This window comes from Sorex araneus, chromosome 5 (genome assembly GCF_027595985.1).
Source record: "Sorex araneus isolate mSorAra2 chromosome 5, mSorAra2.pri, whole genome shotgun sequence".
In the NCBI taxonomy this organism is placed as follows: Eukaryota; Metazoa; Chordata; class Mammalia; order Eulipotyphla; family Soricidae; genus Sorex; species Sorex araneus.
This window is the reverse complement of record NC_073306.1, coordinates 131657095-131682272: the sequence shown is the minus strand read 5'-3', so window position 1 is coordinate 131682272 and position 25178 is coordinate 131657095. Positions and strand designations below refer to the sequence as shown.

Sequence of the window (25178 nt, the reverse complement as noted above, 5' to 3'; positions counted from 1 at the left end):
TACAGCCTGAATTTTTAAAACTTTATTGATTTATCACTTGATTAAAGCATGGGGTATTTTAACAGTATTATACATAATGTTTTACATAGAAAACTTTACATAGCATTTCATATTATATAATTCTGCTTATTCTTTCAAAAATGTATACATCCATTGGGCAAGGAATGCTTTTCATTAAATTACCAACATTAAATGCACTTAATCATTGTGTATAGATTAAAAAGTAACAACTAACCTTTAGGCATTTTAAGGAGGTAAAACATACAGTTTTGCACATAAAGAAATATTTGATGCAAATATGCAGATAAAATTTTTTAAAAATTAGAACACTGAGAAAAACTACACCTTTGATGAGTGTCTTTTTTTTTTTTTTTTTGAGAACAAGAATTTCCAGATATTCTTTTAAATACTCAGCTTTGGTTTCTTTTTCTTTTTTTCCCCAAACTACAAAGCTGCTGATAGCAAAACTCCAGATTTCATGTTGAGTTCAAGCTATGTCAACCTTAGCACAAATATTGAAACAGTATTCAGAAAAAAAAATCAGTATTAAGGATCCAGCTTCTGTTTAAACCAATATTTGTTTGCATCCTAACAACAAACATTTGAATGAGATGGCCATAAAGTATTTGTCAGCAGGTCCCTTTAGTAATTACAAAGACTACTAATAGTAGTAGAAGAACAAAAAATTGCAGGCTTTTTGAAATTTTTTGCATTTTGTATAAAAGTCGCCTGTCAGAGGGAGATGTTGGGCTTCAAAGATATTATACAATTTCCACAATATATGTTTCTTTGGTTGTACGCAAGGAGTAACAGGAAAAAGGTAGATTTGACTTTGAAGATATGTATTAGAAATAAAATTTCCCATCCACTGTTTGTTGTTAAGAAGCCAAAGCGGGTCATTTCCCTAAAGGACAATGAAGAAAAACAAAATTGTTCAAAAGCAGCAGTATCAGAAATGAAATCACAAATGAAAACTCCTATAGAGGCCCGGGACATAGGAACGATGAAAGCATTCGGAGAAGGAAATAAGGCCTTGGAAATGCTTCCCTCATGGCCACGACTGTTAATAAATGACATCGTGGCCTCAAGGCTGCTGTGACCCTCCTTTCACGAGTGCCTGAGTGGCACAGGCCAAGCTGACCAGGACGGAGAATAGATTTCTTCACAAAAGAGTTTCTGTTGAATGGCTTATTACTGGAGGCTCGATCCTGTCTCGGTAAGTCATGGACCACTCACAAGAACCCTGAATGGGTTTCCATCCAGTTCTCAAAAACGTCCACATTGAAACAACTCAAATGCCTCATTCAGAAAACCGAATCTCTTGCAAGACAAAATTTAAAAAAGAAATTCAGAAACCTAAAATGTTTGGAAGAGAACGCACTTACATTGTCTTGCCCCGCCAGAGGTGGCAAAGAATGAAGAGGCCGGGGTGAAGGAAGCAGGTACCCCACTGTGGCCTAGGAGAGGGGGCATCGCTGCCAGCCCGGGGCCAGCAGGAGTTGCTCCCCCGGGTGCCTCCAGAGCCCGTGCTAAGGAAGGGGACCGGCTTAGGGTGGTGTGACGAACTACAGTACCAGGGCGTGAGTCGTAGGACACAAGTTCCGCGTTGCACTCAAAAGACGTGACGGCTTCGGGCCACGCTGGTGAGAGTGCTAATGCAGCCTGCTCCCAGGAAGACTCCCCCAGCTCTGTCCCCTGCAGAGGGGAAATGGAAGAGCCTGCTGCTTCTCTTTGGTAGACAAATAAATGAAACACTTTGGGAGAAATGAAAGGGGAGACAGAGGGCTACTGGCCCCAGCCACACACTTCTCTCGGCTGTTCAAAGCAAAATATAAGAAATCGGTCTCGGAATAAACAAAAAGCACCAGAAATCCTTCTCTAAAAGGAAAAAAATGAAAACGAAACAAAACAAAAAAAAAAAACCTAAACATCCAATTACATAGATAGGTTCCCAACTGACTAATGGCTAAGGCACAGAGTTGCCATCGGACAACCCGACTGCTGTGACAGAAGTGGGGGGCGGAGCCTGCATGTCTGCAGGACTCGGTGTGACACTGGTCCTGACCTGAATGCCGCTCGGGCAAGCAGGTGACGAGAGGGCAGGCCACATCCTCTCCTCCTCGCCGACTCAATAACTCCCGTTTCCAGATTTTCCTGTGGGCCGTGGGCCGCATTGCTTTGCCGCCTGCTTTCGGAGAAACCGTGTCGGAACTCAGTCCAGCACAGGCAAGCGTATTGCACCATCACCAGCAAAGGACAGACCCCGGCTTCTACCCACTTGCTCCCAGCTCCCGTCCACGGAAGCGTGGGCACACCCAAGCCAGGCCGTCCCCACAGCAGCACGGGCGCTCAGGGTCAGACCTGACGTGTGGCTGAGGGGGCCCCCCGGGAGCCATTCCTCTCTCACACAGCCACTCTCCCCTCCTCACGGGCCCTTCCCGGGGGACCGTGCAAAGCTGGGACACTAACAATGGGAACACTCACAATTCTGAGGTAAAAATAAATGTTTATTCAAATATAAATTAACTCTGTTAAATTACTACTTCATTTTCATGACTACTTCATATATTAATTTCAGAGTGTACGAGATGGACGTTTTAACACCCATCCCCCCGAATACTTCCAGGAAGCTGATCATCTTTATTAAAGTCACTTTCTCCTGGAGACTTTTTCTCCCCAAGCTGCAGACAGGGAGCGCCAGGAGGCGAGACATGTTTTCAGACCTTGCAGGTTCTCAATTCTACATGAATAAACTCTGCCATGAATCAAATCCGCAATAATATCCTTTTGGGAACTACTTTGAAAGTCATTCAGACATTAACAAAACAGACAAAACCCACCTCTCCCCACTATCTTTCCCCAAACTACCCTACTACCGCTGACTCACAATGGACAAAAACACTCAAACTTCTCTAACACACTCGAACAACAACAGAAAACCCAGCATTATTTTACGTGGCACTGAGCCATTACAAGAAATTTTATTAACATACTGTCTAGAATAATCACGAACCTATACAGCTATGTTCAGTATTTTCAAGGAGCGCGACTTCCTCTGACAAAACATTTACGGCCGACCGTGGGACTCGAGCGAGAAAATGACGTGTAATGACAGACCCGACAGTTCGACTGGGAAAATGGAATGACAGAAACGACACAGACTGCCCACCTACTGCATTCAGCGGGTGTAAGGCAGTTTCATGACACAGCACAGCGCCTTAAGCCAGGGCTCAGACGCGACCAGGACAGACGCCCTCGAGGCTGTTCTGAGCTCCAAGATGCCGACTCATGTCTGTCATTGGACCTTCCTTGGGGAGATGTGCCAGGCAGAGGTGGCCTGGCCGGCCTGGGGCAGAGCTGCAGCAGGGGCCCGCGGGGCCCAGGGCTACCAGCCCGGTGACAGAGTTCCTGGGATCTGGGCTGACTCCTCTGGAATCCAGATCTGATACACGACGCCTATTCGCAGGAAGAACTTGCGCAGGACGGCGCGGAGCTCGGGGATCAGGTCGAACTGCATAATTTCACACAGGTAGGGGTAGTACGTTGAAGCGTGTGCTTTAAACTGGAGGCGGGAGGGGAGGGGAGAGAAAACGATTAGAAAGAAAGCTCAAGTTTTTACAAGGCTTTCATCTCTCCAGGGGAACTTGCTGCAACATTGATGCTTTGACTTGCTACTGAAAAGCTGGTGTGAAAAAAGAAAAACTGCACATTAAAAATAAAACCCAAAAAACGGCTTTCAGTTACACTTCCCTGTATCACTGTAGCACTGTTATCCTATTGTTCATGGATTTGCTCGAGTGGGCACCAGTAACATCTCCACTGTGAGACTTGTTACTGTTTTTGGCATATCCAATACGCCACGGGGAGCTTGCCAGGCTCTGCCGTGTTGTCAGGATACTCTCGGTAACTTGCCGGGCTCCGAGAGGGACAGAGGAATCGAACCCGGGAGAGCCGCATGCAAGACAAACGCCCTACCTGCTTCAAACAAAAAATATTTGGGGAGTTGCTACCAGTGTGACCTTTATTTCCATCAAGCAGCTTCTGGGGCTAAACCAGTGCTTCCCCGTCGCAACTCTCTCCCAACCTAGCTTCCCTGAAGACACCTTTGTGAAGCAACCAGCAGGGTTCCAGCCTCGCCCCTCTCCCTCACGGTTATCTGAGGAAAGGCCCGAAGATCCTGACTCGGCTGTTTGTCACGAGAGGAGCATCAACTCATCCCCAGGCAGGGCCCGTTATGTGGCCCCGCGCGGAAACACAGCCCAAGCTCAGAGTGAAATACCGACCCCGAGTGACATCTGAGAGGAGGTCGATCAGTGAGCGGGCTAGTTCATTCATACCTTTTCGTCGCTTATTTTGAGGGTCTTTGTGAGGAGCAGCAACAGGAGACTCGTCCAGGCCTCCCGATGGCTCTCCGAGTTCACGGTGATGAAGTAGGCCAGGGCCTCACTGCACACACTGCAAGAATCGGGGCAAGGGAAGCGCGGCCAAGATTAGCCTCCGTCATTCTGCCAGAGCCCAGAATGATTCTTTCCCTTTTGTTTTGTTTCGTTTTTCTTTTTCTTTTCTTTTTTTTTGGTTTTTGGGTCACACCTGGCAATGCACAGGGGTTACTCCTGGCTCTGCACTCAGGAATTACTCCTGGCGGTGCTCAGGGGACCCTATGGGATGCTGGGAATCGAACCCGGGTCGGCTGTGTGCAAGGCAAACGCCCTCCCCGCTGTGCTATCACTCCAGCTCCCTTCTTTCCCTTTTGTAACTGTTGTAGGGGCCAGTGCTGGGGGATGCCAGAGTCACACCTGGAGAGGGACATGTGCGTGTACATGTGTGCACCTGTGAGAAATCAAACCCGGGACTTCACACATATAAAGTCTCTGCTCTACCACCAGTCACACCTCTGGCTCGGAAACTATCTATTCTTTATTTTTTTGGGCCAAACCTGGTGGTACTTGGTGGACTCCATGGGATGCTGGGGATCGAACCTGATCAGCCGCATGTGAGGCAGACACCCTTACCCCACCCCACACCCTTTTTTCCGTATGTTTGTTTTGTGTGTGGGCGACACCTGGCAGTGCTCAGGGACCATCATATGGAGAACCAGGGACTGATCCAGGTAACCGTGTGCAAGGCAAATGCCCTCTTTGCTGCACTATCGCTCTAGCCCACTGACTTCTTGCATGAGCTCCCATGGGTACCAGCTTGACTTGGGTTCTTTTTTTTTGGCTTTTTCTGGGTCACACCTGGCGATGCACAGGGGTTACTCCTGGCTCTGCACTCAGGAATTACTCCTGGCGGTGCTCAGGGGACCATATGGGATGCTGGGAATCGAACCCAGGTCGGCCTTGTGCAAGGTAAATGCTCTCCCCACTGTGCTATTGCTCCAGCCCCGACTTAGGCTATCTCAAGCCAACCTTGGTTTCCTCCACTGCCCCATGGGGATAGGTAACTGGACGGACTCGCAAGGGTGGTGGTGGGTTCGGCTGGAAGAAGCAGGTTCTCTGTGCGTTCTGCGAGGGCCCAGCATCTGTAGCACTGTCAGGCCAGAGCTGTGACCCCAAGGGAACTGCATCTGCCTTTCCGTCCTCATGTCACCCACCACTGTTGGCTTCCAGCGGGTGGCGCTAGGAAACTTAACGTCTACTTCCCAGTGAATTCTATGGAACTAGAACTAATTCTCTTTCGGGTAGCAGAAGTTGACATGAACTACTGGGGTTTCAATTCACAGATTCTTTGTTTTTTCATCCTCTGGCTTGTCACACAAACATCTCACTGTATCACTGTCATCCGTTGCCCATCGATTTGGGCACCAGTAATGTCTCCATTGTGAGACTTGTTACTGTTTTTGACATATGGAATACGCCAAGGATAGCTTGCCAGGCTCTGCCATGTGGGTGGGATACTCTCGGTAGCTTGCCGGGCTCCCCAAGAGGGCTCTCCGAGAGGGACGGAGGAATCAAACCTGGATTGGCCGCGTGCAAGGCAAATGCCCTACCCGCTGTGCTATCTGTGCTATAGCTTCAGCCCATCTCACTGTAAGATGACTAAAAAGTAAAAACAAACAAAAACACCCTAAACTTCATTGTCTTGGAAAACACATGATAATATCTTTTTGTTTTGTTTTGAGGCCATACCTGGCGGTGCTCAGAGCTTACTCCTGACTCTGCACTCAGGGATCACTCTGGTGGGGCTGGGGGGCCAGCCACCCAGCCAGGAGTTACCTGGACTAACCACCTAGCCAGGAGTTAGTCCTCTAGGTGTGGCCCCCCAAAAAGAAAAAAACGAAAAAGGAAAACAGGTGTGGGAGCACCTGTGACCTTGTGTAAGAGTGTAAGAGCAGTGTAGCTGATGGGAGCACTGAGTGTGTGTGACCCCCCTTCACTGCAGAAGCCACAGTGACATAGCGGGAGGAGAGGGGGAAGTGGCGTTACTGGATGAAGGAAGCAGAAAGGAAAACTCTGCAAATTATCCGCATGTGTTTCTCTCCTCTTTCAAGTACTACCGTAGTACCCTCTGCGTCTCACGAATAGAAAACTGTACCAGAAACCAGTTTCTTACTTCAAGAGTCGATGCTGTATTTCTTTCCAGGAGTCCCTCCGGTTCTCGTCCACGTACATTCGAAACAGGATCCTCAGGCAGCAGGCCAGGCTGCTGGTCTCCTGCTTCAGAAGGTTGGGCTTCGACTTGCCCTTGAAACCTAGAGGCGAGAGCACCGTGGTCAGGCCGAGAAAGCAGAGACTCGGCAGTGGCCAGGGATGCCGGAACCTCTCGCACGCTTTCCTTCGGGTGGGGGGTTTGGGGACACCCGTATGCGGGGCAAGTGTCCTACCCAAGGGAAAAGATTTTATTTAAGAGACTAGAAGGAAGAGGGAAAGAGCAGGAAGCTTCCCAGCGTGGGAGCAGAGCTCCCGCCGAGAGAATTCTGGCTGTCAGTTAAGTTTTTATGAACTTTTTTTTTTTTGGTGTTGTTGTTGGTTTTGGGCTTTTGGGATCACATCCGGCAATGCTCAGGGTTCTGCACTCAGGAATAGCTCCTGGCGGTGCTTGCGGGACCATCTAGGATGCTGGGGATTGGACCCGGGTTAGCCGCAAGCAAGGCAAACACCCTCCTCGCTGTACTATCGCTCCAGCCCTCCTGTTGTGTTGAGGATGATGCTCAGGGCTTACTCCTGGCGGGGCTTGGGGGAACCACACGATGCTGAGCATCAAATCAGAGTCAGCCGCATGCAGGGCCTTACTCGCAGTACGACCCCTCTGGCGCCTCAACTTGGCTCTCCATCGGATACTTCTTTTTTTTTTTCTTTTAGGGTCACACCCGGCGATGCTCAGGGGTTACTCCTGGCTCTGCACTCAGGAATTACTCCTGGCGGTGCTTGGGGGACCATATGGGATGCCGGGGATCGAACCCGGGTCGGCCGCGTGCAAGGCAAACGCCCTACCCGCTGTGCTATTGCTCCGGCCCCCATTGGATACTTCTATCTCCTCTGTGCCAGCCAACATTTCTGGTACTTGGATAAAATCCATCTAGCATTTCCCTCCCACTTGAAAATAACGTAAGGAATTCCAGGTACGTGTGAAACGCCAGCACGCTCTAGGAAGACCCGTCTCGCCCACCACGCGGGCTTACCTGCCCGCCACAGCACAGTTCGCTGCTCGTAGTTGGAGTTGAAGGCCTTGGAGAAGGAGTGGGACTCCTGCAGGCAGTCCAGCAGCTTGAACAGGTGCTGGGAGGACATGCACTTATACATGCCCTGGTCCTCCGTCGCGATGTGAATATCCGCATCCAGCGTGTCTTGCTGCAAAGGGGGGCGGGGGACGGTCAGGGGGCTGCCAAGCCCCCCTCGGGGCACGCTGCAGCTCCCTCCGACACCCTCACCTGCTCTGTAAACCATCGCTCCGGCAGCCACACTTGGCAGAGCCTGGGGGCCCAGGGCCACTCCTGGCTGGGTACTAGGGGATCGAACCCAGGGCCTACCCCGTGCAGGCCTATCCCAGCCCAACCTTGGATGATTTTCTTTGGTTTTCTTTTTGGGCCGCACCCGGCAGTGCACAGGGCTTACTCTGGGCTCTGTGCTCAGGGATCACTCCTGGTGGGGCCTGGGGGTATAGAGGGTCCTGGGGATCAGACCCAGGGCAGCAAAGTGCGGGGCAAGTGCCCTCCCCTCTGTGCTGTCCCCCAGCCCCGACTCTGCCTGCGGAGCTAGACTGTGACTTGGTTAGCCAGGGTTTGATTTTATTTAACTTTTATTTATCTTTTTTTTGGAGGGAAAGGGCAGGGGAGCTGTTCTTCCAAGGGGCCCCTCCTGGTACGCTAGCTGTATGGGAGTCAGGGGGGCTATGGGGTGCTCTCCCCCGACCTCTGGGTTCTTCTCCGGCCCCTTGAGTTTTGGTTTTGTCATTCCTGCCTTCATGGCACGCATGTCCCCAAGCTTTTCACTGCAGAACTGCACTCCCCTCTTTTTATTGGACAGAGGTGCAGGAAAATGAGAAATTCAAGTCGGGGGACATGTGACAGAAGTCGAGAGTCTCAGAACACGTTCAGTGAAAGAAGTGAAGCCACGTCCAGGTGGCACCTATAGTCTCGTCGGAAATTAAACTAAGTGACTTGGTAAGTTAAATGTGTTTCCAGATTTGAAGAATAAAACCAAAAGGAAGAAAGAAATTTTTTTTTTTTTTTTTTTTTTTTGCTTTTTGGGTCACACCCGGCGATGCACAGGGGTCACTCCTGGCTCTGCACTCAGGAATCACCCCTGGCGGTGCTCAGGGGACCATATGGGATGCTGGGATTCGAACCCGGGTTGGCTGCGTGCAAGGCAAACGCCCTACCCGCTGTGCTATCGCTCCAGCCCCAGAAAGAAATTTTTATCGTCATGTTGCCTGAAACACGAGCTCAGAGATAAGCGATACTGTATTTCTGATCCATTTCTCAGATGACATTTTTTCCTTTTACAGAATTGACAAGTTGATCTTCTAAGTTTGCTTGCTGTGGGGTCGCACCTGGCTCTGCACTCAGGGGTGACTCCTGGCGGGGCTTGGGGGACAGTAGGCAGTTCTGTGCTTTGGGGGGACGGGACTGGGCCCCCTCCTACCTGGGCCGCGACCATATGCTCCGCATCCTCCTTTTTGCTCGTGGCAGGGTAGAACACGATGTTGTCGATGGTCTGTATCAACTCCAGCTGGACCACACACTTGATGAGGAGGCTGGCAAACAGTTTCTGGTCTAGATTGGATGACAGAGATTAACCTTCAGAATGACAAGTCGCCACGTCGGTTTCAGGGCTGGACAGTCCCTGGCCCCCGGGGCAGAGAGAGCCAAGACGGGGACAGGAAGTGTCAGGGTGTGGGTGGAAGTCTCAATCCACTGGGGCACCCCGGGCACAGGAGAGGCAGGTTCCGGAGCAGCGTGGCCCTGGTGGCCGGAGCACTTTTGGCCAGTTTCCTGCTTCCGTGCCCCTCCGGGGTCCCTTCTCAGTGGCTGTCCGACTCTGATGAGTGGACAGCTTTTGCTGGGGGATGGGAGAGCAGCAACCGTGCTCGGGGCTTCCGGAGCCAGCAGACACAGCCCGTGTCTCCCTGGTCCTTGTCACAAGTCCTGAGGAAGCATAACTTGTAGGTTGGTTGTTGTTTTTTTTTTTTTTTTTGAGGGTGGTGTCACACCCGGCAGTGTGCAGGGGTCACTCTGGGCTCTGCACTCAGGAATCCCTCCTAGAGGCTTCGGGTGCGGGGAATCAAACCCGGCTCAGCCACATGCAAGGCAAGCGACAAAATCAAAAACCCCGCCATCTGTTGTTCAATTGGGGCTGCTATGGCTCCAGCCCCAAGCACGCGACTTCTGAACACTGACGGGACTCGGGCCAGTGTCTCACCCATGTTGTCTTCTAGGTCCCTACACCAGGGGCTGCGTGTCAGGCAGGACACCGCAGCTGGGGGCTGGTCTGACTGGATCCAGAAACAAAAGAACAACCCTCCCCAACTCAGGCGGGAAGCCCAACGGAAAACAAAGAGATTGGGTCCGTTCACTTCTTATTATATTCTGTTTTTTTTTTTAATTCTGGTCACTTCTGGTGGAACTCGGGCTTCCCGCCTGGTGGTGCTCGGGGGAACCGCCTGTGGTGTCGGGGCAGGACCGCTTTGGCAGCATCACGCAAGTGCTCCCAGCTTTGTGAATCTTAAGGTTGGCTGCGAATTTTAAATAGACATAAAAATCTCCCAAGCATAATTAGTTTAAATTTTAGGCCACACCCTGGCTCCTGGCTCTGTTCTCAGGGGTCAGCCATGTGCAAGGAGAGCGGCTTCCCTGCTGTTCTATCTCTTCACCCAAGGAGAGGCTAGAATGGCAGAAGTCTGACTTCTCAGGCAAAACTGTGTCTCAATCCCAACTTGTAGGATAACCCTGGGCTTGTCCTTTTAGCCTTGCCCCAGGAAACTTAGTTTACCTTAAAGCAATGTCCTTTCTGTATGGACACAGGAAGACAGTTAATATTAAGCTTTGTAACTTGGGAGCTGATCGACTCCAATAATATTTACTCCTGGGCATCTGCTTTCTCGACTCAATTGCTCCTATCCTAGCACCCCAAAAGCAGGGTCCTGACGAGGGACGGAATGGACCCAGGGCAAGCTGTGAGCTACCCTGGCATTGAAATGGGCCAGGCCAAAGGGCCAGAATACTCAACTATAAGTTGAGAGCATGGTCATGGACAAATGCTGTCATGATCCAAAAGTAATGAGAGAGAGAGAGAGAGAGAGAGAGAGAGAGAACGCCGCCCCGAGAGCCTATGAACAACACAACACACACATCACCCCCTCCTGTGCGCCTTTGTAATTTTTTACCCCAACTCTATGTCTGGGCAGCCCATGTCTTTCCCGTCTCTGCTCAGGCAGAAGGAACACCCTTATCATAGCATCACTATTGTACACTGAGGTGTAATGCTCAAATACAATGAACTTACACTGGAACCTCTCCAAGGGGCCAATGTAGGATGACCTATGGTCACACACACAGACACGTCATTCAGTGCCTGGCATACAGCAACTGTTATACCTACACGTATGTTTTTGTAAAATAAATCATAAGCTTCAGTAAAAGACAAATTAGTAAGAATAATTTGAAACTGCCATCTGGAAAAGGGCACCTTAACACAGAAAAAGCTCCTTCAAATAAGCTGAACAAAGATTAACAACAGAGAAAGGACAAAGATTATGAACGCACAGTTCATAAAAAAGAAGCAGAGGTGGCTCTTAAGCACATGAAAATGGCTCAGATTCACTCAGTTAGAAAACTGCAAATGAAAAGTAAAGCTATTAAATTTCACCGAGGCAAAGATAATGGAAATATAAACAGGTACGATGTGAACAGGCCCCTATCTGGGAAAAAAATAAAATCTGTCAATACAGAATATGGTTAGGGGGGCTGGAGCGATAGCACAACGGGTAGGGCGTTTGCCTTGCACGCGGCCGACCCGGGTTCGATTCCCAGCATCCCATAGGGTCCCCTGACACCGCCAGGGGTGATTCCTGAGTGCAAAGCCAGAAGTAACCCCTGTGCATCACCAGGTGTGACCCGAAAAGCAAAAAAAAAAAAAAAAAGAAAATCAGAATATGGTTATCTGTGAACCCAGGAATGCTTTATCTCACACTCTGCTGTGCAAGTGAACTCACATGTGACGGACGCATTACATCCTGTAGGGCAGCGTTGTTTGTAACAGAGAAAGGTGGGAAACAATATAAATGCCCATTTGGAAGGCTACAAGGAGGCTAACAACAGTTTGTCTCTCTCCTGGGACAACAGACATCGTACGAGACGACATGAAAGGTCTTCAGCTGCGACCGTGAAGGATTCTTGAGATACACTCAGTGAAATAATAAAGAACAGTGCAGACTATCCTCTGCCTCGTGTAAGGAGGAGAATTCACAAGTACGTACACACGTGTGGGTAGGAACATGTTTGCTTACGGCAAACTGTCCCTGCAAAGGGACCTAAGGAACTGGTGACAATGGCTGCTGCGGACATGGGCAGGTGGCCGAGGGGCCGGGCCGAGAAGGCTTCTCGTCTGTACCTTTCCATACCTTCCGAGCACTGGAGTCACGCAAAGGTGTGACCTACTTAAGAAGGGCAGAAACAAATGAAAACCTGCCCAGACGACAAGGGGCCTTACTTGCATGTGGTCTGCCCTTCCAGCTCTCGTCCGTGGGGTTGGACAGCTGGCTCTGGCCTCTCTCCGAGGCGTTTCTGTCCACGCTGCTTAAAGACTGCCGGTCCAGATCCACGTCCTGAAAGGGACCCGGAGAGGAAGAAAACGTTTGCTTTCTTTTCATGTACGAATTTGGTGCTTGGGGAAAAGGGTTGGTTTTGGTTCTGGGGTCACACCCAGCGATGTTAGGAGTTACTCCAGACTCTGCACTCAGGAATCACTCCCGGCAGTGCCTGGGGGACAATATGGGGTGCTGAGGATCAAACCCGGGTCAGCTGTGTACAAGATGGTACAGCTCCCTGCTGCACCATCTCTCTAGTCAGAGAGGAAGGGGCTGTTTGAATTTGCCACACCCCCAATCAAAGTTCTCATCCCCGCTAAGGAAAACTCACACAGCTCTTCTCGTGGGGCATAGAGAGGTCATAAACGTCAGTTACCGCGCCCCCTCTACCCCCACCCAAACAGCATATTTGGGGGCCAGAATTATATAATAGTGGGTAGGACATTTGCGATATAAGATCGACCTGGGTTCGATTCCTAGCACCTCAAACAGTTCCCTGAGCACCACCTAGGGTAATCACTGAGTGTAGAGCCAGGAGTGAGTACTGAGCACAGCTGGGTGTCCCCTCCCCCCAAAAAAAACCCTGCAGATTTTATTTCAGCTTCGAGGGTATTTATATATTATGGTTAAATTTAACTGTAAGTGTCAAATTTCTAAGGTTCTCAAGCACAAAAATAAATTATAGCACAGCAGGTAGGGTGTTTGCCTTGCACACAGCCGACCCGGGTTCGATTCTTCCATCCTTCTCGGAGAGCCCGGCAAGCTACCGAGAGTATCCCGCCCACATGGCAGAGCCTGGCAAGCTGCCCATGGAGTATTCAATATGCCAAGAACAGTAACAAGTCTCACAATGGAGACGTTACTGGTGCCCGCTCGAGCAAATCGATGAACAATGGGACGACAGTGCTATAAATGATACAGTGGTAGCTACCTCCTCATTTCTTCCCTATGTGATAGCAGAATAGAAAATATTAAAATAACTTGTTTTGTTTTTAAGTTGTGATGTTTCAAAGCCTCCTAAAGCCAATGGCCTACTGGAGGCACAGCTCAAGTGGCTGGATTCATGGTATGCAAGTGAGAGGCCTGGGTTTGCTCCCCTGAGCACTACTGGCAGTGACCCGAGCACTGAATTGAGAGTCCCCCTTGGGCATTGCTTGGTATAATCCTTCATGTGCAAAATGAGTCCAACTTTCAAATATGCACATTATCCATGTGCAATTACATGAGGAAAACACTAGAAATATAAACTAAATTTCATTAATATTTCTTAATACCTGTACTTGTGTAAAAAAAAATGCTAGTGAAGATAAAAGTTTTTAAAATTAATAATGTCCCTCCCCCACCTATTTCCCCTCTTTTGGACTTTGGGGCACAGCAGTGCTCAGGGCCCATGTGTTGCTGGGGTCACAGCCAGCCTGTTACATGGGGGGGCTGGAGTGGTAGTACAGCAGGGACGGCTCTGGCCTTGCATGAAACCAGCCCAGATTCGATCCCCAGCATCCCACAGGGTCCCCCGAGCACCACCAGAAGTAACTCCTGAGTGCAGACCCAGGAGTAAGCGCTGAGCACTGCCCCATGTGGCCACAAAACAAAACAAAACAAAAGAGAGAAAAGCACAAACTTTTTGGTTGATTTTTATGTTTGGGGGTCACACCTGGCTGTGCTCAAGGCTTATTAATGGCTCTGTGCTCAGGGATCACTTGGTACTCCAGAGACCATATGTGGTTCAGGGGGTAAGCCTGAGTTGGCATATGCAAGGCCTTACCCATACGCCTTAACCCCTGCACTATCTTTCCAGCTATGAGTTCAGAGGAGAGCAACCAAAAGAGAAAAAGACCACCGTCCCCAAATCAGGTCCTACACCTACCAAATGCTTCTCTGATGCATCTTCCTCCATTCCTGCAGGTCTCCACGTCAGCAAGCTTACGGGGGGCAAGAGAAGGAACAGGGTAAGTATGAAGGAGAGCGACCTCACACTTCAATGGTCACTGACCGCAGAATAAACAGCAGTGAGGGACTCATACTTACACATGCGGGATGGTTGTCTTGAAAATATCCAACATACAGTTGCACGTTTCATCCCAGACGTCGGGACTGAATTTCTCTCCGTTGGATATGACTAAGTTTTCTAAGCAATTTGTACCTGATCGAGCCAGTTGCTCGTTATCTGCAAGATTAAAAAATAAATCAATCAAGTTCAATTGTGATTTGACTCCAATCGCTGATACTTCAGACTGGAGGTGAGGACTACGGTGGCTTGTGAGGTTTGGTTTCTGGCCACACCCAGTGGTGCTTGGGAGCTACTGCCCTGAATTTGGTGCTCAGGGGACAATACCATGCCGGGCACAGACTCTGGGTCCGACACTCAGCCCATGGAGATAACTCTTCTGCTCAGGTGTTTCTTTCTCTCTCTCTCTTTTTTTTTTTGGCTTTCTGGGTCACACCCGGCGATGCATAGGGGTTACTCCTGGCTCTGCACTCAAGAATTACTCCTGGCGGTGCTCAGATGGCCATACGAGATACTGGGAATTGAACCTGGGTTGGCCGTGTGCAAGGCAAATGCCCTACCCACTGTGCTATCGCTCCAGCCCCAGATTAAGCCTCCCTGAAATCTAAACCATCTATGGAATCTATAGGTTATGTGGGTATTTTCCCTAAGACACACTAAAATAAATACCAAACAAAAACTGTCCATGGACAAAGCTGTTGACCTTAACCTCCAGGATATATTTTAAAAAATGCTTGTATTATGGAAAAATTCAAACACACAAAAGGAAAGAGAGTATGTACTTTGATTATAAAAATGCATATCAAGGTACAATAAAAAAATGATATACCCCGCTATCTACAGAAGGGATGCAGGCGGGGCGGGAAGCTGCCAGAATGTTCTGAAAAACACGTCCAGATGACCTATCTGTAACTATTTGTTTGTACTCTTTGAAATTATGTTTTATTCTGAATTATGAAACTTGCAATTTTCACTTACGTTTTTGTTTGAATTTGTAAGCGCGGGCTATGATGTAAGCAATACCTATAAAACTAGCAGCTTTTCCCTAGCTCAGAGTCTTGCTAGGGCCTGCGTGCCTAGAAGCTTGACCCCAGCCAGCTGGCTTAATAAAATGCTTGTGTGTTGCAAAAAAAAAAAAAAAAAAAAGATATACCAGTAGGAATGGCTCCCCAAAACAAAAATATACACACCCAGGTAATATATAAATGTGTATGTGTATACATATATATCAAAGCAGGTATACCTGACAGCCAGAAATGTAACTCTGTGGTGGAATGTATGTTCCACATATGTAAGACCTAGGCTTCATTCCCTGCAGCACATATACACATATATATAGAAATGAGTCTCTCTCACAGTTATTCAAGAATAAAATCTAAAATAAATAAATAAGAAAGGTAGCGATTTGAAAAAAATAAAAATAAAGTGCATTTAAATTTTTGTTGTTGTTGTTTTGGGGCCCCACTTCAAGCAGAGCCCTGGCAGCTGAAGACCTCCGGAACCCAGCCACAGCCATGCTGAAGGCCATTATCCACATGCTCGGACAAGCCTTACGCATGAAGGAACCGGCAGAGGAACCCAGGTGTGTGGGACCTGGGGCTGAGATCTCCAAGCCTGCTCAGGTCGGGACTGGGCCTCCTCCACCCAGATCCCCCCTTTACCAGTAGCCTGGCAGCCACACCCACAAACTCCCCCGCTAGCACCTTGTAATTCCATCAACGGCCAAGATCCAGAGACTATTAAACAGAGCTCTCAGAAGCGCGGGGCTACATCTGTGGCCATGTGACCTCTTCTTATTGTACAGTTCTCCTTCTCGAAGAACCCGGCAAGCTACCAAGAGTATCCTGCCCACACGGCAGAGCCTGACAAGCTCCCTGTGGCATATTCGATATGCCAATAACAGTAACAATGATGGGTCTCATTCCCCTGACTCTGGAAGAGCCTCCAATGTGGCACCGCTGGGAAGAACGAGTAAAGGAGGCTGCTAAAATCTCAGGGCTAGGACGAATAGAGACGTTACTGGCGCCTGCTCGAGAAAATCGATGAACAATGGAATGACAGTGATACAGTTGTTTTGGGGCCATACTTGGCGATGTTCGGGGCTTACTCTTGGCTCTTCACTCAGGAATCATTCTTGGTGGTGCTCAGCAGACCACATGGGGTGCCGGGGACTGAACCTTGGTGCCCACCTGATGTACTTTCGCTCCGGCCGACATTCAGTCTTTATTTTGTTTTGTGTGGTCACACTCAGGGTTAACTCCTGGCTCTGTGCTCAGGCATCACTCCTGGTGGTGCTTGTGGGACAATATGCAGGGTCAGGGATCTAACCTGGGTGAGCAGAACGTAGCAAGGGTCCTATCCGCTGTGCTGTCTGTTTCTCCCCACAGTTCAATATTCTAAGGGTGCTTTTATAGGACAAGAGCGACAGCCCGTGGTTAAGGCTCCAGCCTTGAACGAGGCGACTCCAGTTAAATCCCCGGCATCACACGGTCACACGAACACCTCTGGAAACAATTCCTGAGCCCAGAGCCAGGAGGAGCCATAAGAACCGCCACATGTGGCCCAAACCTCCAGTACCACAAATACCATCTGCCCCGCTCCACAAAGATTTATAAATAGTGTGGGGATGATACTTTGAACATTTAATTGAATTTTAATGAATATGCATTTCCATTACACATGGCAGCCCTTGGCATTTACTGTCCTGAATAAATTAATCTCTCATTAAGGACCATGTCAGGAAAAGCGATGCCTCAGAGACACAGTACCTTGTTTCACGCACCACTGTAACTGTGCGAACACGTCAGAAAGAAGCACTTCATTCAAAGCTTCGTAAAACTGGGTAAACACATCACAGATGGCATAAAGCGCATGATTGCAAGTTGTTGTCATCCACTCGGATTTCTGGAAAAATCATAAGAGATGATATTTTACAAAGTCTCTCCCTGTGATGAGACTGACTCGCTTGTAAAAACAGAAGTGAAAGGCGGCCCGGGAGATGGTGCAAAGGGCTGGGCCCTGGCTCTGCATGTGGGACCCCGGGCTTACTCGCTGGCAATGCAGGGACCCCAAGTATCTCTGGGAAGGCCCTCTGAGCACTGTACCAGAAGTGGGCCTGAGCACTGCTGGGTGTGGCCCCCAAAAATAAAATTAGCAAAACTGTTCTCAAAAGCCATCTGGCAGCGTATCACAAATGTCCTTAACCCCCGACACAATATGAACCCTTGCCAGAGCCCCCCTTTTCCCACCCCTGGCCCAGCGGGGAAGCAACAGGTGTGAAAGGCTTTGCTCACGCTCGAAAGGGGGAACAGAAGGCCTCGGTGGGCAGGGAGAGAGCTAAGGGCGGGAGCCAAGTGCAAGCAAAGGGCAGGCGGCTGGAGCGGCACCAGGCTGTGTCCCCCACTGGGGACAGGATGTGGCTCAGGTGCAGCAGGGGCCCAGCAGGTAAGAGGCCGAGGGTCAGGCCCTGGTGCCGCGGGCGTGGTTCCAGGGAGATGCCGGGGGGTGGTCCTCGCTCCTCGCCACACAGCAAGGCACTGACAAAGGCCTCAACTCTGCCGGCACCATCTCCAAGGGCAATTTCCCTAAAAACCTTAAAAAAGCCTGAAGACTAACGCGGGAGCTTGACCCCAAGGCCTTGTGTGGGAGACGCAAGCTCTCCGCGGAGCCGCTCCCCAGATCTCTCACTAGGTTTTCTTGGCTTTGCTTTTCTTTTCTTTTTTCTACCTTTTGGGTCATACCCTGCAATGCTCAGGGGTTACTGCTGGCTTATGCACTCAGGAATTACTCCTTAGTGGTACTCGGGGAACCATATGGGATGCTGGGAATCGAACCCGGGTTGGCTGCATGCAAGGCAAACGCCCTCCCCGCTGTCCTATCGCTCCAGCCCCTTGGCTTTTCTTTAATGTTTTTTATTTTCATTTTCCGTTTTCTGACTTGGGGTGACACTGGCAGGGCTCAGGGCTTACTTGTGGCTCGCTTTTAGGGATCACTTCTGGCAGCACTTAGAAGAGCACATGTGGTACTGGGGACCGAACCCAGATCAACTGCTTGCAGGGCAAGTGCCCTAACCTCTGTAGCATCATTCCAGCCCTATTATTCTTTGTTTTCCTTCCCTCCCTCCCTCCCTCCCTCCCTTCCCTCTCCTTCTCCTTTCCTTCTTTCCTTCCTTCCTCCCTGTCTGTAGCATCATTCCAGCTCTCTATTATTCTTTCTTTTCCCTCCCTCCCTTCTCCCCCCCTCCCTCCCTTCCTCCCTTTTATCTTTTGGGCTTCAGTCGGCATTACCCAGGGGTTACTCCTGGCTCTGTGCTCAGGAATTATTCTTGGTGGTGTTCAAGGGACCACATGGGATACTGGGGATCGAACCCGGATCAACTGCACGCAAGGCAAGTAAGTCCTACCTGCAACTCTCCCTTCAGCCCTATCATTGAGACTCCTGCGCGGTGCTCAGGGGCCCAGGCTCCCTCCTGGGGATTCTGAGTAATGAGGCGGGTGATGCAGTGCTCGGGTGCGAGGCCGTGGTGCTCTCTGGGCCCTCCAGGGCTGCACCCAGCCAGACTAAAGGACTGTGTCCGACCAGCATGATGGTCAACCCCTAGACTATCTCTCTGGCGCCCATTCAAAAATATTTTTTTAGGTTTCTCCTGCAGTGCTCAGTGAGTCTGGGGACCACCCCCATGACATTCAACCAACTGGGTGGGCTGGTGCAGTGCGAGGGTCTGGCAACATGGGGCCAATGGGTGCAGCGGCACTGGGTGGGGGTCCGGCCCAGCCTCCCGACACCTGCAGACTGGCGCTGTGGTGTGGACGGCGAGCACTGGGCTAGAGCACCTGCCTCAGAAGCTGGTGGTCACACACTCAAGGGCTGGTGCCACATGCACTGCACACCACCAGGCAGCTCCAGCTGTGTGGGCCCAGCCGCCAGCTGCCTCGTCCCCAGCGCCACAGGCGGAGCCTGGGCAGGACGGATCACAACGAAGGGGAGGGGAGTGGAGCGGAATCTTAAAGAGAAACGCATTTCTCTAAAGCAGACACCACACCTGCAGCAGTTCCGAATTGTTGTTGTTTTGGGCCACACCCAGTGATGCTCAGGGCTTACTCCTGGCTCTGTGCTCAGGGATCATCCTGGCCAGGCTTGGGGGACCCTAGGGGATGCCAGGGACTGAACCCGGGTCCGCCACATGCGAGACAAGGCCCCACCCGCCGTCCTATCACCTCCCTGGCCCCAAGCGCCATATGGAAGACTCTGGCCTGGAGGCCAAGGGCCTTTCTCGGCACCTGGACGCGGCGGGCAGTGCCTGCCCCTCGCCTACCTCCGACTGCTGCTCAGGAAGTTTCATGTTGTCAAAGATCCTGAACACGATCCGGAACAGGTCCTGCCACCAGTGCTTCTCAAAGGTGTGGCCATAGCTCTTCATGATCTCGAACATGACGGTGAGTCCTCTGGGGGGGGGGAAGGGCCAGGACAGAGGAGGGCATGGGGGCGGGGAAGCAAGAGCGAGGGCAGGGGGGGTGTCGGGGGAGGGGGCGGGCGAGGTTCATTCAGGGCCTGGAGGGGCGACCCCTGAGACGCGGTTACCTCGTCCGCACGTCGAGCTTGCATCTGTTGATGATGCAGGAAAGCTCGAACAGGATGGGGAACCAGCCTCGGACCCAGACCCGGTCACCGGGAGCCACGTTCATGTCGTCGCTGGTGTACTCCTGCAGCACCTACGACGGGGTTAGGAAATGGTCGCGGAAGATTCGGCACCCTGCTGCTCCCACTCAGACAGTCCCACCAACTGCGAACTGTTCGCTCTGCCTGAGGGCGGCGCGAAGGCACCAAAGAGTCTCCGGACTCTGCCGCCAGCCAGGAAGATGCAACAGCCCCGTCGGCAGAGGAGTTAGCTGAGTTTTCTCTCATACAGAAACATCGAGCTGCTTCAGTCATTCAAAAAAATAAATACACCTGTGTGTGTGTGTGTGTGTGTGTGTGTGTGTGTGTGTGTGTGTGTGTGTATGAGTGTGTTGGGGCCACACCTGGCGGCGCTCACGGCTCACTCCCGGCTCTGAATGGAGTGCCCACATGCACGGTAAGCACTTTACAATCTCTCCGGTGCCCAGTTCTGCCAGATTTCAAAAGTTGAAATATCACAGTCCACGGAATACTGCATAAAAGTTTCTTGTGAGGGTCAGATTTGCAGCCGGGAGGCCCAGGTTTTGCACTCGACGCTACCTGGGCTCTGACCACAGCTGTGATCACGCACTGAGCACCAAGCGTGGAGACCCCAGCTGAGTGGGGCTCTCACGGCAGATTCAAAGGCAAGCTGGGCACAGTGTGAACCCGCCTTTGTTTCTGTTGGGTTTGGGGCCGCACCCAGCTGCGCTCAGGGCTCACTCCTGGCGAGGCTCAGGGGTGCTGGGGATCGAACCCGGGTTGGCCGCATACAAGGCAAACGCCCTCCCCGCTGTGTGGCCTCTCTGGCCCCTTCCACTCTGACTCCTCTTCCTCCTCCTGCCCACCCCAGAAACAGAGGCGAGACGTACCCGGGGCCTCTCGGAGACGTACTTCCCGCAGAAGCGGATGAGCCGGATGGCCTCCATGCTGGTGTCGGGGAAGGCGGCGTTGCAGGCGAACTCCGACAAGCACTTCACGGCGTCCTGAAAGGAATCGATGGCGGCGGGGAAGTGGTGCTGGAAAATAGACGCTGGGGAAGACAAGGCGCACGGCCCGTGAGACCGGGGTTCAGGAGGGCAGGGCGCACGCCCTCCTCGCCCTCCACCCCCCAACACGCTCCCCGTCCCGGGTAACCGGTCTCAGAGCAGGTGTCCAGCGCTCAGGAGGCAGCAATTCCAACCACGTTTGCCATGAATAATGGGGTGTTCCAGCCGGGCTAAGCTGGTCCCCAGATTCAAGCAATTCTGCAAAGGCCCAGATGGTCCTTAATTCAACCAACCCTTCTCAGGTGCCAACGGTGCGCAAAAGCACAGTCTGGCCCTGGGGACAGACAGGTGACGAGGTGGACTGAGGTGGCTCAGAGGGCTGGAGTGTGAACTGCACGCAGGAATCCCGGCTTCGACGCCTGGCACTGCGGGGCCCCTGGTGCACCTGGCCAGAGTGGCCCAAACCTTCCCCCTACAAACAGCCCCTGATTCATGACACTCAAGCTCCAAAGGCCGGGAGAGAGAATGATGTCTGGGGTCAGCGCCGACACAGACCGCTGAACAGAGGGCGGGTGCCGGCGAGGAAGGGCTGGCCCGGGGGATGTTCCACCCAAGAAGCGGCCCTTGCGCAGAGTGGGCGATGGGTGAGAGCTGGGAGCCACAGGTGCAGCGCACGGGGGGGGGGGGGGGCGGGGGGGGAACCGGGGAACCCCAAGGCGGCAAGTGACCTGCGTGTGCTCAGCGTCCTGCGGCCCCACTGCAGGGCACCCCCTCACCCCTGGTTCCACCCCGAGACCCTGCCTCAGTCGAGGAGACTCGTGAAGCTGAAGCGGGAGAGATGAAGAGAGAAGGTCAAAGACCAAAAGCGAAAGGCCAAGCGGGCAGCTCAGGCCCTACGAGCAGCCGCCAAGGGACAAACTCGGGCGGCAAGACGACGGGGAGGGGCAAGGCCGGACACACACCCAGACCATGAACACCTGGCGAGGTGGGTGGGAGCAGGGGCGGGGGCTTCCGGTCTCTCGGAGTGGGCAGACACCGCCCTCGGGACTGGAGTGCTGGCGGGACCCCAGCTCCATCACCTTCTATCGGGGTGCCCTCAAGCACGTTGTTTTCCTTTATCTTTTGGGACCTGAGTTTCCTGCCCGGGGGAGTAACGGGACGGTCTGTTCTTCCCGTTCACGATGCGTTCTCTGATGTCGCTCGGGACACGGAGCGAGCAAATACTGCCCCCGCCTCCCCGCCGTTCTGGGAGAAAAAGGGGTTTGGCTCCATGAGCCCCAGGCACAGTATTTTAACCCAGGGGTGCGGGTGTGACCTAGTTTTGTGTGAGGCTGTTCAGAGACGCCCACGGGGCATGTACTGCTGGTTCAGTAGCACAGAAGCGACAAGTGAACAGCCCCAGACTCAGGCGTGACGAGGCGTCACCGGGAAGGTGTTTTCTCTGAAGCCCCCTCTGCTCCCGCAGACAGCCCCTCAGAAAGGCGCTTCCAGCCCATCACTGCTCTACGCATGTGCGTGTCTACAAATACTCCGTCACAGAGCCCAGGAGTGTGGGCGCGGGGTGCACGCACACTGCAGCAAACAGGCCTCGCGCCTGTCGATCAGTCTCAGGCCGAGCGCAGCCCTGGCAGCTTCGGAAACGAAACCTTACACAAGCTGCTCCCGCTCAACCCGCAGGGGCCGGAGGGGCACAGGGGCCACTTACTGACGATGTGGCCCGTGGTCTGGAAGGCCAGCTCCACGATGTTGCCGTCGTGGTCCGAGGCTGCCTGGTGGAACACGGCAAAGATGTTCTTCCAGCCGGAGCGGATGTTGGCGGCCTGGGAGTTGACCATCTGGGCGATGCAGCGGATCACCATGTCCCGGATGGTCGGAGACCTGAGGGAGAAACAGGGCGGTGTGTCCCAGGCTCGGGCGGGGCGCCTGCCACTCAGAAGCAGTCTTCTTCTTTAATCTGTATTTACACACACACGCGCGCGCGCGCGCGCATCTGAGGCAAGGAAACCCTTACTCTGGCAACAGAACTAAGACCACCGAGGGGGGAGGAGAGAAGGGACAACGTTAATAGCGCTGTAAAAACATCAACATTAAAAAACAAGAGAAATATTTTGAGGACGCAGAGGATGAGCACTGTAGTCTGGAGCACCAGCCTTGCAACCTCACAGGTGGACAGTCAATCACTGGCGTCCCTGACTGTCCCTGGCGTGGTCCTCCCCAGTGCTGCCTGTGAACACCAGCCACACCACGGGTGAGCGCCACACAAAGGCTGGCACCACTGCTCAAAAGGCACGTGGGGGTGAGTAGAGCATCGCAGGCTGTGGCCCCGCCTACAACATAGCCCCCTCCAGAAGACACACAAAAACATAGCCCCCCTCCAGAAAACACACAAAAACATAGCCCCCTCCAGAAGACACACAAAAACATAGCCCCCTCCAGAAGACACACAAAAACAGAGCCCCCTCCAAAAGACACACAAAAACACAGCCCCCTCCAGAAGACACACAAAAACATAGCCCCCTCCAGAAGACACACAAAAACATAGCCCCCTCCAGAAGACACACAAAAACACAGCCCCCTCCAGAAGACACACAAAAACATAGCCCCCTCCAGAAGACACACAAAAACATAGCCCCCTCCAGAAGACACACAAAACATAGCCCCCTCCAGAAAACACACAAGATGCACGAGCACTGCAGCCACCCGGAGCCCCAGCTAAGTGTGCGTGCGAGGCCGGGTGAGCAACTGTGCAGTGCCCTGGCAGGAGTGAGACCCCGAGGAGGGCAGTGAGGGTGACCCCCGCTGCCAGCACAGGGAAGGGGAGGGAGCAGAGAGACAGTCCTGCATGAGCCCTCCCTGGGAGAGGTTAGGAGTCCAAGGGCACAGAAGCGTGACGTCAGACGTCAAACAGCGTCAAAGTGCTTCTGGGAACGTCACGGCCGCTTGGACCGAGTGCGTAAGTGTAAGCTCGCGCCCTCTGCGCTAGCAGCCAGGAGGGTAGCACAGGACAGGCAGGGAGGTCTGGAGTCGGGGACAGGGAGCTGGTGGCCTCAGGCACCCTGCACACCCAGGGCTTCTGAGCATGCCGGGAGGCTGCGGTCTCCTCAGGCTCTCCTGACAGTGCTCCCACAGGCAGTGATGCCAGATTCCAAAACAAGCTTAACTGCTGTTCTCTTTAAGTAGGCGAGAAGACGGCTGAAGGGTTGGCACGACAGCATGGCGGGGAGGCGCTTGCCTTGCACCCGGCAGACCTGGCTTGCACCTCCAGCACCCCCTCCGGTGTCCCGAGCCCTGCGGGGTGAGTCCTGAGCACTGCTGGATGTGAGCCCAAAACAAGAAAATAAGCCCTGGAGACAGGGCTTAAGTGGTAGAGCCAGGCCTTAAGCTCAATCCCTACACTGGTATCACCCCCACCGCACTCTACTTCCCAGCTCTGCCAGGCCTGGCCCCCAAAAATATACCAGGAATGACCCCCCAGAGTCATTCATGGTCCAACTCAGAGTGTGGCATTTTCGTTCTTTCATTTATTCTCTTTTTTCTTTTCTCCTCTTTCTCTTCTTTCTCTCTTTCTCTTCTTTCTCTCTTTCTCTCTCTCTCTCTCTCTCTCTCTCTCTCCTCTCCTCTCTCTTTGGCTTTTTGGGCCATACCCAGCAGTGCTCAGGGGTAATTCCTGGCTCTGCACTCAGGGATCACTCCTGGCTCAGCTCACGGGACCATATGGGTTGCTGGAAGTTGAATCCAGGTCAGCCGCATGCAAGGGAAGTGCCCTCCCCGCTGTGCTCTCTCTCTGGCCCCTCTTTACTTGACATTATGGGACTCTCTCCTCTTTCAAATTTCCGAAATATAGAATTTTTTTAATACAGCAATTTTTTTAAAAAAGAAGACGGCAAGAGGGGCGGGAGCAATAGCACAGTGGGGAGGGCGTTCGCCTTGCACACGGCCGACCCGGGTTCGATTCCCGGCATCCCATAGGATCCCCTGAGCACCGCCTTACTGAGGAGTGATTCCTGACTGCAGAGCCAGGAGTAACCTCTGTGCATCGCCAGGTGTGACCCCCCCCAAAAAATAAGAAGATGGCAAGAGGCTGAAGAGACAGTAAGGCTCTTGCCTTGCATGCGGCCAACCGCGGTTCAATAGCTGACACCGTCTATGGTCCCCTGAACACAGCCAGGAGCAACCCAGGAGCAAAGAGCCATGAGCAGCCCCTGAACGCTGCCAGGTGTGGCCCCCAACCTATGCCCCCTAACAAGCAAAAAACCACACAATATGCAACTAGAGAAAAA

At 52.2% G+C, this 25178-nt stretch overlaps 1 protein-coding gene across 1 annotated transcript in view; it reads right to left on the bottom strand.

Annotated features, from left to right (window-relative positions):
* ARFGEF2 (ADP ribosylation factor guanine nucleotide exchange factor 2) overlaps window positions 1-25178 on the bottom strand; it is a 100823-nt gene continuing 75645 nt past the window's right edge. The window contains exons 27-39 of the mRNA XM_055138118.1: window positions 22604-22776; window positions 20782-20942; window positions 19835-19965; window positions 19569-19698; window positions 17023-17158; window positions 14275-14413; window positions 14114-14168; window positions 12150-12264; window positions 9084-9214; window positions 7622-7790; window positions 6553-6691; window positions 4338-4455; window positions 1-3562 (exon numbers count right to left, since the gene is read on the bottom strand). Of these exons, the coding sequence (XP_054994093.1) occupies window positions 3386-3562; window positions 4338-4455; window positions 6553-6691; window positions 7622-7790; window positions 9084-9214; window positions 12150-12264; window positions 14114-14168; window positions 14275-14413; window positions 17023-17158; window positions 19569-19698; window positions 19835-19965; window positions 20782-20942; window positions 22604-22776 (1774 nt within the window). The 3' untranslated portion in view covers window positions 1-3385. The remainder of the gene's footprint in view (window positions 3563-4337; window positions 4456-6552; window positions 6692-7621; window positions 7791-9083; window positions 9215-12149; window positions 12265-14113; window positions 14169-14274; window positions 14414-17022; window positions 17159-19568; window positions 19699-19834; window positions 19966-20781; window positions 20943-22603; window positions 22777-25178) is intronic.